The 14,221-nt window shown below is 40.8% G+C and overlaps 1 protein-coding gene across 1 annotated transcript in view; it reads left to right on the top strand.

Annotated features, from left to right (window-relative positions):
• The window catches only part of RASGRF1 (Ras protein specific guanine nucleotide releasing factor 1), a 96,249-nt gene that overhangs the window by 45,874 nt on the left and 36,154 nt on the right, over positions 1 to 14,221 (top strand). Inside the window, exons 11-15 of the mRNA XM_040414372.1 lie at positions 3,007 to 3,064; positions 3,256 to 3,392; positions 4,541 to 4,623; positions 5,074 to 5,322; positions 13,051 to 13,427. Coding sequence (XP_040270306.1) covers positions 3,007 to 3,064; positions 3,256 to 3,392; positions 4,541 to 4,623; positions 5,074 to 5,322; positions 13,051 to 13,427 — 904 coding nt within the window. The remainder of the gene's footprint in view (positions 1 to 3,006; positions 3,065 to 3,255; positions 3,393 to 4,540; positions 4,624 to 5,073; positions 5,323 to 13,050; positions 13,428 to 14,221) is intronic.

The following is a 14,221-nucleotide window of genomic DNA, read 5'->3' as shown; positions in this document are numbered from 1 at the left end:
CGCGGTCAGCAATGACCGCGGCACGTGTGGGATCCTGCCTGGTGCGGGGTGGCCATCGGGTCCCTGCGCTGCTGTGACGGTGACTTGATGGCAGGGAAGGCAGCCCAATGCCTTCATTAGGCATCGTGGCTGCCTTCCGTGACAGCATGTGAGATCCAGCCCCCTGGATCTCACAGGCAGGAAGCTGTAAGTGTATTATAGTGTGTAATACACTTACAACCAATACATCACAATACAGAAGTATTGTAATGCATTGTAAAGGGGATCAGACCCCCAAAAGTTGAAGTCCCAGAGTGGGACAAAAAATAAAGTGAAAAAATAAGTTAAAAGAATAGTTTTACAAAAAAAAATTAGTTTCAAGTAAAAAAAAAAAAAAAAAAGCGTCCTTTTCCTAACATAAAGTAAAAGTATTTTATAAAAAAATAGGGAAAAAAAGAAAAGTAGACATATTGGGTATCAACACGTCCGTATCGACCGGCTCTATAAAAATATCACATGACCTAACCCCTAAGGTGAACACCGTCAAAAAATTAAAATAAAAACTCTGCTAAAACAACATTTTTTGTCACCTTACATCACTAAAAGTGCAACACCAAGCGATCAAAAAAGCGTATGCCCCCCAAAATAGTACCAATCTAACTGTCACCTCATCCCGCAAAAAATGAGCCCCTACTTAAGACAATTGCCCAAAAAATTATAATAATTTGGCTCTCAGACTATGGAGACACTAGAACATGATTTTTTTGTTAAAAAAATGCTGTTATTGTGTAAAACTTAAATAAATAAATAAAAAGTATACATATTAGGTATCGCTGCGTCCGTAAGAACCTGCTGTATAAAAATATCACATGACCTAACCCCTCAGTTGAACACCTTTAAAAAAAATAAAAATAAAGTGGTAGAATAAAGCTATTTTTTGTCACCTTACATAACAAAAAGTGTAATAGTAAGCGATCAAAAAGTCATATGCACCCTAAAATAGTACCAATCAAACCGTCATCTCATACCGAAAAAAATGAACCCCTACATAAGACAGTCGCCTAAAAAATAAAAAAAACTGTGGCTTTCAGAAAATAGAGATACTAAAAATCTTTTTTTTCAAAAATGCTTTATTATGTAAAACTGAAACAAACAACATAAAAAAAGTTGTCATATTTGGTATTGTGGCATCCGTAACAACCTGCTCTATAAAAATACCACATGATGTAACCTGTCAGATGAACATTGTAATAACAAAAACTGTGCAAAAACAGCTATATTTTGTTACCTTGCCTCAGAAAAAGTGTAAAATAGAGCACCCAAAAATCATATGTACACTAAAATTGTACTAACAAAACTGCCACCTTATCCCGTAGTTTCCAAAATTGGGTCTTTTTTTGGAGTTTCTACTCTAGGGGTGCATCAGGGGGTCTTCAAATGTGACATGGCAGCTTAAAATTATCCCAGTGAAATCTGCCCTCCAAAAACCATATGGCGTTCCTTTCCTTCTGCGCCCTGCCGTGTGCCCATACAGCAGTATACAATAACAAATGGGGTGTTTCTGTCAGGGAAATTAATATTGAGTTTTGTTTGGCTGTTAACCCTTGCTTTGTTCCTGGAAAAAAAATTATTAAAATGGAAAATCTGCAAAAAAATTGAAATTCTGAAATTTCATTTACATTTTGCTTTAATTCTTGCGGAACACCTAGAGGGTTAATAAAGTTTGTAAAATTTGTTTTGAATACTTTGAGGGGTGTAGTTTATAAAATGGGGCCATTTATGTGTAGTTTCTATTATATGTAAGGCTACTTTCACACTGTCGTTTTGGCTTTCCGTTTGTGAGATTCATTCAGGGCTCTCACAAGCGGTCCAAAACGGATCTGTTTTGCCCTAATGCATTCTGAATGGAAAAGGATTCGTTCAGAATGCATCAGTTTGCCTCCGTTCCATCTCCATTCCGCTTTGGAGGCGGACACCAAAATGCTGCTTGCAGCGTTTTGGTGTCCGTCTGACGAAACTGAGCCAAACTGATCCGTTCTGACACGTTCTAATCCATTTTCTATGACACAATCTGGCACAATAGAAAACGGATCCGTCCTCCATTGATTTTCAATGGTGTTGAAGACAGATCCATCTTGTCTATGTTAAAGATAATACAAACTGAATCGTTCTGAATGGATACAGACTGTTGTGTTATCTGAACGGATTCGTCTGTGCAGATCCATGACGGATCCGCACCAAACGCAAGTGTGAAAGTAGCCTAAGCTTCACAAAGTGACTTCAGACCTGAACTGGTCCTTAAAAAGTGGGTTTTGGAAATTTTCTGAAAAATTTTAAGATTTGCTACTAAACTTCTAAGCCTTCTAACATCCCAAAAAAAGAAAATGTAATTTACTAAATGATCCAAACATGAAGTAGACCTATGGGAAATGTAAAGTAATAACTATTTTGAGAGTTATCACTATCTGTTTAAAAGCAGAGAAATTGAAATTTTTTCACATTTTTGGTAAATTTGGTATTTTTTTATATAAATAAAAATGAAATATTTTGACTCAAATTTACCACGGTCATGAAGTACAATATGTGACGAGAAAACAGTCTCAGAATGGCTTGTACAAGTAAAAGCGTTTTAAAGTTTTCACCACATAAAGTGAGACATGTCAGATTTGCAAAAAATGGCCTGGTCCTTAAGGTGAAAAATGGCAGGGTCCTGAAGGGGTTAAACATGTCACTGGAGTGACAGTGCTGGGACACATCTCTAGTATATACAGTCACACTCTAATCACTTCACAGATGCTATCACTACTATAGTTTTACATTGATTAAAAGATTTAACGTTGTTATTTCAGCGTCTAGCCAACTGGCCAAACTCTGTGGCACAATGTCCGTGGTTCCCAGGAGGTGTGCTGGAGCTCTAGTACAGTATATCTCTGTTATGTCTGGTTGTCCAGTACTGAACACATCTGCTGAACCTTTCCTAATCCCAGAACTGTGTCTGATTACTGTCCCTCTCTGCTTTTCTTGCAGAACGGGGTGATCTCATTGATGGATTGCACATTACTAGAAGATCAAGATGATGATGACAGTTAGTACATCAAATGCAAACACAAAATAACATTTTTTATTTTATTTGCTAATTCACCCCCATGACACCCAGTTTATTTAGCATTAAACCAAAAAGATGGCGTCCTTTATATCATCTTTTTACTGTGCTCTATGGCATTGCATGAAGGCTCCATGCATACTTACCATGTTGTCCACTGTCTCCTGTTGCAGACAGACCTCCCACACAAGATGGGGATCACTTGGACTTTAAGATCTCAGTGGAACCCAAAGATTCTGCACCATTTGTTGTCATTCTGCTGGCATCTTCCAGGCAGGAGAAAGCAGCATGGACCAGTGACATCAGCCAGGTCACCACTGTGTCATCACTGTGTCATCTCCTTGCCACCATAACTGACATGATGTCTTTAACATCTTCATGGTATCATCACCACTGCCATATTTATATTCTTCCCATTACTACTGATCATTTTATCCAGTCTTGTGACCCCTGGTTCTGTGTTCATGTTTCTTCACCTTCCAAGCAGTCTCTGAATGGCTCAGTACGAGGTATTCTCCTCTGGTAGCTCCTTTTATTTAATCTTTTATCTGTGGTTTTGTACATTACATGATACACATACATCTTCCCAGTCATATGTGCCCTTTACACCAAAATGATCATTTACCGCCAGCAGATCCTGTCGTCTAAGCAGCCTCTGCTGCCAGCAAACAATCATTCTGTATGGGGAACGAGCAATGGCATTAGCGATCGCTCCTTCCCATACTGTGGAGGAGATTGCTGCATGTACTGACGAGTAGATGATTGTCGGGAAGGAACGCTTCCTTTCCAACAATTATTTGCTACGTTGGGCCAAGTAAATGCAGCATTAGTCTTATATCTTCCATGATTTTAAACCATATACTCAGCAGGTATTTTGCTGAGTGTTTCCTGTGCTTTCTAGATGCTTCTATCTAATATACACTACAACACAGTTTTTATTGAAATCCAATGGGGTGTCTGTCAAATGCACATGTGTTGGCTCCTTCAAAGGGACAGACTATTTTTGTAGCTTATAAAGAAGGGTCCTCAACCGACAATACGCCTATCAATTCTCATCCCTCATAAATAGTTGCTGACAGGGCACTGGGACCACCCAGCTCCGCCCCATGCCCTTCCCAAAATGCCTGCAAAACTCCTACCACCGCCCACCTAGGCACAAACCCTACCCTTTTGTGGACAGTCCGCACCTATCCTGGTGCTGTTGGCAACTATGGTAGTAGTGTGCTTGAAAATGGGTTTTCTAAGCGCCAAAACAACTTTAAAGAAGGTTTAATAGTACAGATATAAAATATGCCATAGCGTTGTAAACCAGTTATCGACCGTCTGGTTTGGGTTTTCTGCATTTGTCTTTGTGACTACACCAGTCTCTCATTCTTTGTTCTCCATTATTCCCTTCCATGTTGTTCCATCTGTATCAGTCACTCTCTACCTAAAGCTGACCATGAGTCTGCTCTCTAGTGTGTGGATAACATTCGCTGTAATGGACTGATGATGAATGCCTTTGAGGAGAATTCCAAGGTCACTGTTCCCCAGATGATCAAGTAAGTGGAAAAAGAAGAAGGCTATAATCCTTTAATCATTTGTTACTCTTATGTTAAAGAAATGGCGGGTCTGAGTGCTAAAGCTGATATCGCTGGGGGAAGAGGCAAGCAGCCACACAATTCCTCTGCAGCTCCCACTGCTGGTGAAATGTAGTATTACATAGATCCCATTAAAATAAATGGATGACTTTGTAATACATGGTTAGGCTGAGTCCTCCAGAGTGGGAGCCTCTTTTTGCAGTGGTTCTTTGCTCTGATTCTATACTGAAATCCTAAGCATGAGACTCCTGTCCTATTACAATCATAAGACCAGATAGAGAAGATGGAAATGGGTTGTCACTTCTCTAGAGGGTAGAAGTACAATTGATTAGGATATTTTATCACAGAGACATAGGACTTGATGTTTTTAATAAGTTTACAGTGAACCTTTCTGGAAATGTGTTCCCATAGGTCAGACAGCAGCCTGTACTGTGATGACATCGACATTCGATTCAGTAAAACAATGAACTCATGCAAGGTTCTTCAGATACGCTATGCCAGTGTTGAGCGCTTACTGGAGCGTCTCACGGACCTGCGCTTCTTAAGCATTGATTTCCTCAACACTTTCCTGCACTCTTACCGGGTCTTCACTACTGCTGATATTGTCCTGGACAAGCTTATAGCTATCTATAGGAAACCGGTCAGCGCCATTCCTGCCAGGTGGGTACCTGAAACTAAGACCAAAACCCATGCAACATATTCAAAGAAGGCGTCCACTGACACACAGGAAATTATATATAGCTTTTGTGTCTTATGTTTCGTTATACCTTTGTGCGTAGATGTGAGGTGAGAAGAAGGAATCCTTTATTAAAGAATTTCACCTATAATTATCTCTTTACATATCTTAAATAGTAATGGTTTCATACGTAGTAATAGTAAATAGTGCAAGCGAGCACAATAAACGTTGTAATATATCTTATCAGAGTGAAGTGTCTCTAGTTTTCATGTTATCAGCTGCCCCTTCCCCTTGTTAATTGCTCTTTTGTTTGTAATATGCTTTGAACCTGTCTGGAGAGGACTAGCTCTGCTGAAGTATAATTACACATGTCCATACAAGTTTATGGAAAGGGGAGGAAGGCTGTGAGCAGCAGCATGAGTGAGACGGGACTCAAGGAGAGACACTGCACCACTACATAGGAGGTTTATTTCTCATCACAAGTGCTAAATTCACAACTATACAGGCCAGTACCTCTCTAATGTCCTCCATGAGCTTGGGGCTGCTTATGAGTAATAGAATATTAAGAAGCAGATTCTCCTCTACTTTCTTTGTGTAGTGGATAGTAGCCAACTGCCATCCACCATCTCTATGAGAACTGCAAACTAGATATTCACCATGCACAGAGGAAAAATGCTAAAATGGCAGATACAAATCATATAGTGGCCAGAAATAGTGTTATTGCTCATGTACACACACTGGATTGATTAATGCAGAGTTTGTTGAAAGGTTAATGATGCTTTAAATAATTCTTCCTGAGTTTGTACTTAAACTGGATCAACGTTGTACATTACATTTAATCTTTTCACTCTTTTATCCATTACCAAATCCCATGACAGCATGTTTCCATAACTTTACTTTTCAGACACCAAAATACAGTAATACTTTTCATTAATAAGACTGTGCTTCCTTTAAAAGGAGGGTCTTATTTCAGGTGGAATTCCCCTTTAATATTAAAGGGGTTGTCTTACTTCAGCAAATAACATTTATTAGGGCTCATTCACACGACAGTATGAATGAGTCCGCATCCGTTCCGAAATTTTGCGGAACGAGTGCGGACCCATTCATTTCAATGGGGCCTCAAAAGATGCAGACAGCACACCGCGTGCTGTCCGCATCCGTTGTTCCGTTCCGCGCCCCCGCAAAGAAAAAAAAGAGCATGTCCTATTCTCGTCCACAATTGCGGACAAGGATAGTCATTTTGTATGAGAGTGACAGCCATGTGCGGTCCTCAAATTGCCGAACGCACACGGGCTGGTATCCGTGTTCTGCAAAACACATACGGTCGTGTGAATGTAGCCGTATGTAGAGGAAGTTAATACAAGGCACTTACTAATGTATTATTATTATTATCCATATTGCCTCCTTTGCTGGCTGGATAAATTTTTCCTTCACATTATACACTTCTGCACTACCCTGCAATCCATCAGTGGTGGTCGTGCTTGCACACCATAGGAAAAAGCACCAGCTTATATACGGTGCCATGGTCCCAGCCACCAGAGAGGCTGGTCTTTTTTTGATTCAATATACAAACCTGATATCACAATCAAGATTGTCAAACTGCTTATATTCATAGCTCCCAGGGCATGCAAATAGACTATCATGTGGTTGCTCAGAACTCGGTAAAAGAGTATCATTTGTGTACAATTCTAAAGAGAGACAGAGCTTGGGTATGGTAATGGCATACATGACACAGAGAGATGGCAGAGCAGTGAACTTTCTGCATATAGTGGATATTGGGTCTGGGAGGCACTCAAAATATCTAGGGTTGTATATTAACCACAATGTGAGTGATGCTGTAAGTAATTTATTATATTAACAATCCAGACTACTTTGTGAGAAAAGGCTAAAAATACGGTACATATAGCTGTGTTGCTCCACACAGCTAAGATGAAGACAGAAGGAGATGCCGGCTCCGCGATCAAGTGGATTAAGGTGAGTTAAAAAAAAATTCTTATTTTTTTTTAACCCCTCCAGCGCTATTTTACTATGCATTCTGTATTCGGAATGCTATTATTTTCCCTTATAACCATGTTATAAGGGAAAATAATACAATCTACAGAACACTGTGAAGAAGTTCGGGTTTGGGTACCAAACATGCGCGATTTTTCTCACGTGAGTGCAAAACGCAGTACAATGTTTTGCACTCGCGCAGAAAAATTGCACGTGTTCCCGCAACGCCCGTGTGAAAGGGGCCTTAAGCTTTGACGATCTTCCTTTTCATTTATTCATTTATCAGTGACAGTATGTGCCTCCATATGTTAGAGAGAACACGTCACAGTACATCTATTGTTTTCCAGTAAATTAGGGTAAAATATTTGATGCTCAGAAAAGCCTGCAGAATAATAATAATAATGTTTAAAACTAGCGCTATCCTGTGTGCGGGGAACACAATTAAGGATTTCTGCTGTATTAGCGATGTCTCTCTCCAGAGACAGAACACTTGCATAGATTGTAAGCTCTTGCGAGCAGGGCCCTGACTCCTAGTGTTTTAGTTGCATATTAGCCAGTTACTTTTGTTTTGTACATGAACCCTATGAATTTGTAAAGCGCTGCGGAATATGGTGGCGCTATATAAATACATTTTATTATTATTAGACTGATTGGAGCAAAGATTAGTGCTTTAACGATCTTCCTTTTTATTTCTCAGTGACAGTATGCGCCTCCATATGATAGAGAGAGAACGTCACAGTGCCTCTGATGTGTTCCGGTAAGTTATAGTGATGTTTATTACTCAGAAGAGCCTGCAGTATAATAATATTAAGAACTGCAGCGCTATCCTGTGTGCGGTACACGCGATTAAGGGTGTCTGCTATGTTAGCGATGACCCGCTCTAGAGACAATACGCTTGTTAGGTTGATTGGAGCATAGATAATTGTGAATAATAATGTTTTGGTTACATTACCAGTCCACTATCTCTCGCTGCGAACATCCGCACTGGTAATGTAACCAAAACATTATTATTCACAATTATCTATGCTCCAATCAACCTAACAAGCGTATTGTCTCTAGAGCGGGTCATCGCTAACATAGCAGACACCCTTAATCGCGTGTACCGCACACAGGATAGCTCTGCAGTTCTAAATATTTTTATACTGCATATTTTTTACTCTTCTGAGTAATAAACATCACTATAGCTAAGGGTACTTTCACACTAGCGGCAGGACGGATCCGACAGGCTGTTCACCCTGTCGGATCCGTCCTGCCGCTATTTCGCCGTGCCACCGGACCACCGCTCCATCCCCATTGACTATAATGGGGGCGGAGCTCCGGCGAAGCACGGCAGTTCGCGGTGAGAGGCCGCCGGAATAAAAAGTCGGACATGCAGGACTTTTAGTCCGGTGGCCTTTCACCATGCACTGCCGTGCTGCGCCGGAGCTCCGCCCCCGTCCCCATTATAGTCAAAGGGAACGGTCCGGCGGCACGGCGAAATAGCGGCAGGACAGATCCGACAGGGTGAACAGCCTGTCGGATCCGTCCTGCCGCTAGTGTAAAAGTAGCCTTACCAGAACACATCAGAGGCACTGTGACGTTCTCTCTCTATCATATGGAGGCGCATACTGTCACTGAGAAATAAAAAGGAAGATCGTTAAAGCACTAATCTTTGCTCCAATCAGTCTAATAATAATAATAAAATGTATTTATATAGCGCCGCCATATTCCGCAGCGCTTTACAAATTCATAGGGTTCATGTACAAAACAAAAGTAACTGGCTAATATGCAACTAAAACACTAGGAGTCAGGGCCCTGCTCGCAAGAGCTTACAATCTATGCAAGTGTTCTGTCTCTGGAGCGAGACCCCGGTAATACAGCAGAAATCCTTAATTGTGTTCCCCGCACACAGGATAGCGCTAGTTTTAAACATTATTATTATTATTATTCTGCAGGCTTTTCTGAGCATCAAATATTTTACCCTAATTTACTGGAAAACATTAGATGTACTGTGACGTGTTCTCTCTAACATATGGAGGCACATACTGTCACTGATAAATGAAAAGGAAGATCGTCAAAGCTCTCTGACATATACAGTTTCTTGCGATGCTGTGATTGCTCATCACTGGGGTACCCATTCATGAAATGGGGTGTATGAACTTGGACTATTTAGAACTTTGATGTAACTGCTCCCCCTACTGGACATTTATGGGTTTTACTGTGAATAATGTGTTTTCAAGTTTACATTATATATTTTTAAATTTTCTTTATATGTATTAACTTTTTTTATACATATAAATGTTATATGAACGGTTTTAAATTTTTCTTATTTTTCCTGATTTTCTTATCTATCTTAGATAATCAATCATTAAATTTTCTTCTAATTTTTTTTATCCTTTTCTCACAAAGTAGTCTGGATTGTTAATATAATAAATTACTTACAACATCACTGACATTGTGGTTAATATACAACCCTAGATATTTTGAGTGCCTCCCAGACCCAATATCCACTATAACCTATCTTCTCTTGGGACACTAGGGTGAGTCGCACCTAGCCATAGGTCTCCGGTTTGGTGCAGCCACTGATCCGTTCTCTACTCAACTTTCTGCATATACTTGCATGAAATATTTGGATAGATAAAGAGAGTTCTCCTAGTTCTCTATAATGGTCGCTATGCCATGTGCCCAATTGTTTGAACTAGTGGTTGTTCGGTGTTCAGCACTTACAAATTTTGTTGTCAGATTAGAAAAAGAAAGCTGTCTCTGTATTGCCACTTACTGGAGGTAGTTATAGTCCATTTCCAAACCTTTAACAGGCCTTGCAGTGTGGCTAAGAATATTGAGTAAACCAAGAACCTTCTCCAAAAGGGAAACTAAACCCAGCTGCATACAGTTTTCGGGGTTCTGGCCCCTCATCAGTACAGAGCAGGGTGCTTGGTTGGCTAAGATAGGGGACATTTATGTAGGTCTTGGCGGTTACTCTTTCTTGTGCAGAGCGCCACAACATAGGGGAGGTTTCTTTGTAGGCCATTCAGTGCTCCCTAGATAAAACGATATACAGAAAGCTGTCTGTGCACCAATAGAAATTATAGATCATCCCACAACACACAGCTCCATTGGTTAAAAAACTGTGGCTTTTAGAATAAGGTGACAAGGTAATTGTGGAAAAAATAACCTATGGCTCTCGGACTATAGCAAAACACAAGAAAATTATTTTTATTTCTTCATTTATTTATTGTGCGGCAGTAAAGCATAAAAATAGATATAATTTATGTATTGACCCACAGAATAAGGCTACATTCACACGACTGTATATGTTTTTCGGAAAACGCAGATACCGGCTGTGTGAATGTAGCCGGCCCTATGACAGAAATCCCAATTTTCGCCGGCGATTGTGGACAATAATAGGACATGCTTTATCTTTTTGGCGGGGCCACGGATCGGAACTACGGATGCGGGCAGCACACAGTGTGCTGTCCGCCTCTTTTTTGCAGCCCCGTTGAAAAAAAACTACCCCAAAATTTATAATGCCAAAAACAATGACACATTTGCTGTTTTTTCCATTCCCTCCCCAGAGTTAATAAAAGTAAATCAATAAGTTAGGCCTCTTGCACACGAACGTATTTTATTTCCGTTTCCGTTCCATTTTTTCGGTTTCCGTTTGCGGTCCATATGCGGAACCATTCATTTCAATGGTTCCGCAAAAAAAACTGAAGGTACTCCGAGTGCATTCTGTTTCCGTATTTCCGTATATCCGTTCCGCTAAAAGATAGAACATGTCCTATTATTGTCCGCATAACGGACAAGGATAGTACTGTTCCAATAGGGATCAGCTGTTCCGTTCCGCAAAATACAGAATGCACACGGACGTCATCCGTATTTTTTGCGGATCCGTTTTTTGCGGACCATGTGCAAGAGGCCTTATGCAGTATGGACCCCAAAATGGTTTCATTGAAAAATGCAACTTATCCCGCAAAAACCAAGGGGGGCATTTATCAATCTGAAATACTCCTAAATTAGGTGTATTTTAGGCACAGAGTGCGGTGCAATGGTTAGTTGTACCGCAATCTGCGACTTCTTTCCGCTCACGCCGGGTCTAAAGATGAGGGCATAGCGGGGAAGGGGACGAGCCGACAGGGCCGTCTCATTTACAATTTTCTACGCCTGTTTTAGAAGTAGAAAATGGTCTAAATGTAAGACAGCTAGGTAGATGTCTTACATTTAGAACTGGTGGAGGATCCACCAAAGTTATGTAGAGGCCGACACCTTTTCATAGCTCTGGCGGATCCACCGCCAGGTATAGGGCTTATTGAGACCTGCACTGGTCTTAATAAATGTTCCCCCAAGTACTCCTAAGGCCCCTTGCAGACGAGCGTGTCCAGATTAGGTCCGGAAGCGTTCAGTGATAACTGAACGAGTTCGCAGGCAAAGTCATTCAGTTTTGCCTGCGATCGCGTTCAGTAGTCCAGTTTTTTGCTATTTAATGCGTTTTGCACGCGCGTGATAAAAACTGAATCTATACAAACAACATGTCTTAGCAACCATGCATGAAAAACACATCGCACCCACACTTCCTTGCGGATGCAATGCGTTTTTCACGCAGCTTCATTCACTTCTATGGGGCCAGCGTTGCGTGAAAATCGAGAATATAGAATATGCTGCAATTTTCACGCAACGCACAAGTGATGCGTGAAAACCAACGCACATGTACACAGCCCCATTGAAATAAATGGGTCCGTATTCCGTGCGGGCGCAATGCATTTGCATCACGCATTGCACCCGCCCGGAAACATCGCTCGTGTGAAAGGGGCCTAAAGCTACTTTGGCCATGTCGATGGAAAAATAAAAACATTATACAGCAGTTCTTGGAATGTGACGCTGGAAAAAAGAAAAAAAAAATTTGCTTTATTCTAAAGACCAAAAATAAGACTGTGAAGGAGTTAAAGGGGTTGTCCATGATTAGAAAAAGCATGACTGCTGTCTTCCTGAAAAATAACCTTGGCACACTTGTCCCTGGTTTGTGTCTGGTATAGCAGTTCAGCTACAGTGAAGTGAATGTGACTGACCTCCAATACCACATATAACAAGACAGTTGTGTTGCTGTTTTTGGAAGAAAGTAGCTATGTTTTTATAAATCCTGGACAACCCTTTTAAAGGGGTTGTCCCACGAAAAATATTCTACAGTTTTCAAATCCGTACCTGGATCTGAATACTTTTGTAATTGCATGTAATTAAAAATTTAGCATAGCCACTGAGTTATTCAATAAAATATATCTGTATAGTGCCACTTGCTGTTAGTTTTTCTTATTTCTTTGACCTGCTCACTGATATGGCCGCACATGCTCAGTTTCATCCTTCAACTGCCTCCTGAGCTGTGATAGGGAGAGCACGGACACGCCCCCTTAGCTGCAGCAGAATAGACACGCCCTCTTGAGCTGTCAGCTTGATATAAATCTAGTAGAGCAATGAATGGGGAGATCTCTGGATCCATGTGAGGTACAGGGCTGGTTCTGGCTTTGTTAGAAAGAGGTTGTCATGTACTATATGATGTCTGATTTTCATTTTTTACATTAATCATGGGGTAACCCCTTTAACTGCTTTTATCAATCTCTGACTTAACCATATTCTTTTTATTTCTAGATATACCATTGTAAATTTGCTTCCTTTTTTTGCACGTTCCATTGGGTTTAGGCCATTACTATTTATTTCTTCATCTTCTGTTTGCATTTTCACATTTTTAGATCATTAGAGCTACTGTTTGCAAGTAATCAGAATAATAAACTTCTGTATGGTGAGCCTCCAAAATCTCCTAGAGCTACTCGCAAGTTCTCATCCCCACCACCCCTCTCCATCACCAAGTCATCATCCCCAAGTCGTAGACGCAAATTGTCGCTTAATATTCCTATAATTACTGGTGGAAAAGCATTGGACCTGGCCGCCTTGAGCTGCTCTTCCAATGGATATTCAAGTGCCTGTCCTGCTCCTCCTCCATACAGCAAGACGAGCCTGGACATCAACAAACTCTATGTATCTGGAAGTTTTCCAAGCAAGGTGGGAGAAGGAGAAGAGCCACCCGCAGAGAGAGATGAAGAGCCAGTTGCACCACGCCAAAATAAAGGTTGTTGAATTTATTGCATATTTGGAAGAAAATCTGTTCTGCTAAAGAGAAATAACCACACATTGGCATTTTTATCTAGAAAACCCTCCAAAGCTTAAAGCTTGGTAAGAGCTGTGATGTCATGGGAGCAGTCCCAATCTTCTTTAGAGTCAGTCCTGGCATTACAAGCCAGCTCCAGTGGTATCTGACACATGTGCCACGTGCCGCTGAAGCTTGCTTGTAATGCCAGGACTGCATGATTCCAGAGGAGATCCGACCCTACGACTGTTCACAGGCAGCATTCTCTACTTTTTAACTTTATCTTTCCCGTTATGCTTGAGGGATCATTTCAGAGTCCCCTTTTTAGAAAGCTCTAACCTTCCTATATAAGACCAAGACAGTGGTTTATGGACTGTATATTTGATGACAGGTTCCTTCTAACTAATATTTTGGCTTCCTTCAACCACCACTAGACAGAGTTTAATACATAAATGTATACAGTTGGCTGCTAAACTTCCTCTAGTGGTGACTGCAGGTAGCCAAACTTTTATCATCTAGTTATACATCTACACAATATCTGCTGGTACAGTAACTGTGAGGGGTCAGGGTTGGATAAATTCCAAGAGACAAACAGATAAAGCACCCTACACATTTTCTGCTGGCGCCCAATTTTTTTGTGCTGTTTTTTCATTGATGTCTAAAATATTTGCCAAACTAGTTGGCACTCTGGTTGGTACACCACACTCATAAGCACTGACGCGCTCCATGTAAAAGGGTATTAGAAAAACAATACAATATTTTTCGTGCCATTTGTC

Source organism: Bufo bufo, chromosome 1 (assembly GCF_905171765.1).
Source record: "Bufo bufo chromosome 1, aBufBuf1.1, whole genome shotgun sequence".
Lineage (NCBI taxonomy): Eukaryota > Metazoa > Chordata > Amphibia > Anura > Bufonidae > Bufo > Bufo bufo.
Note: the sequence above shows the minus strand (reverse complement) of the source record. Positions and strands in the feature narration are given on the sequence as shown.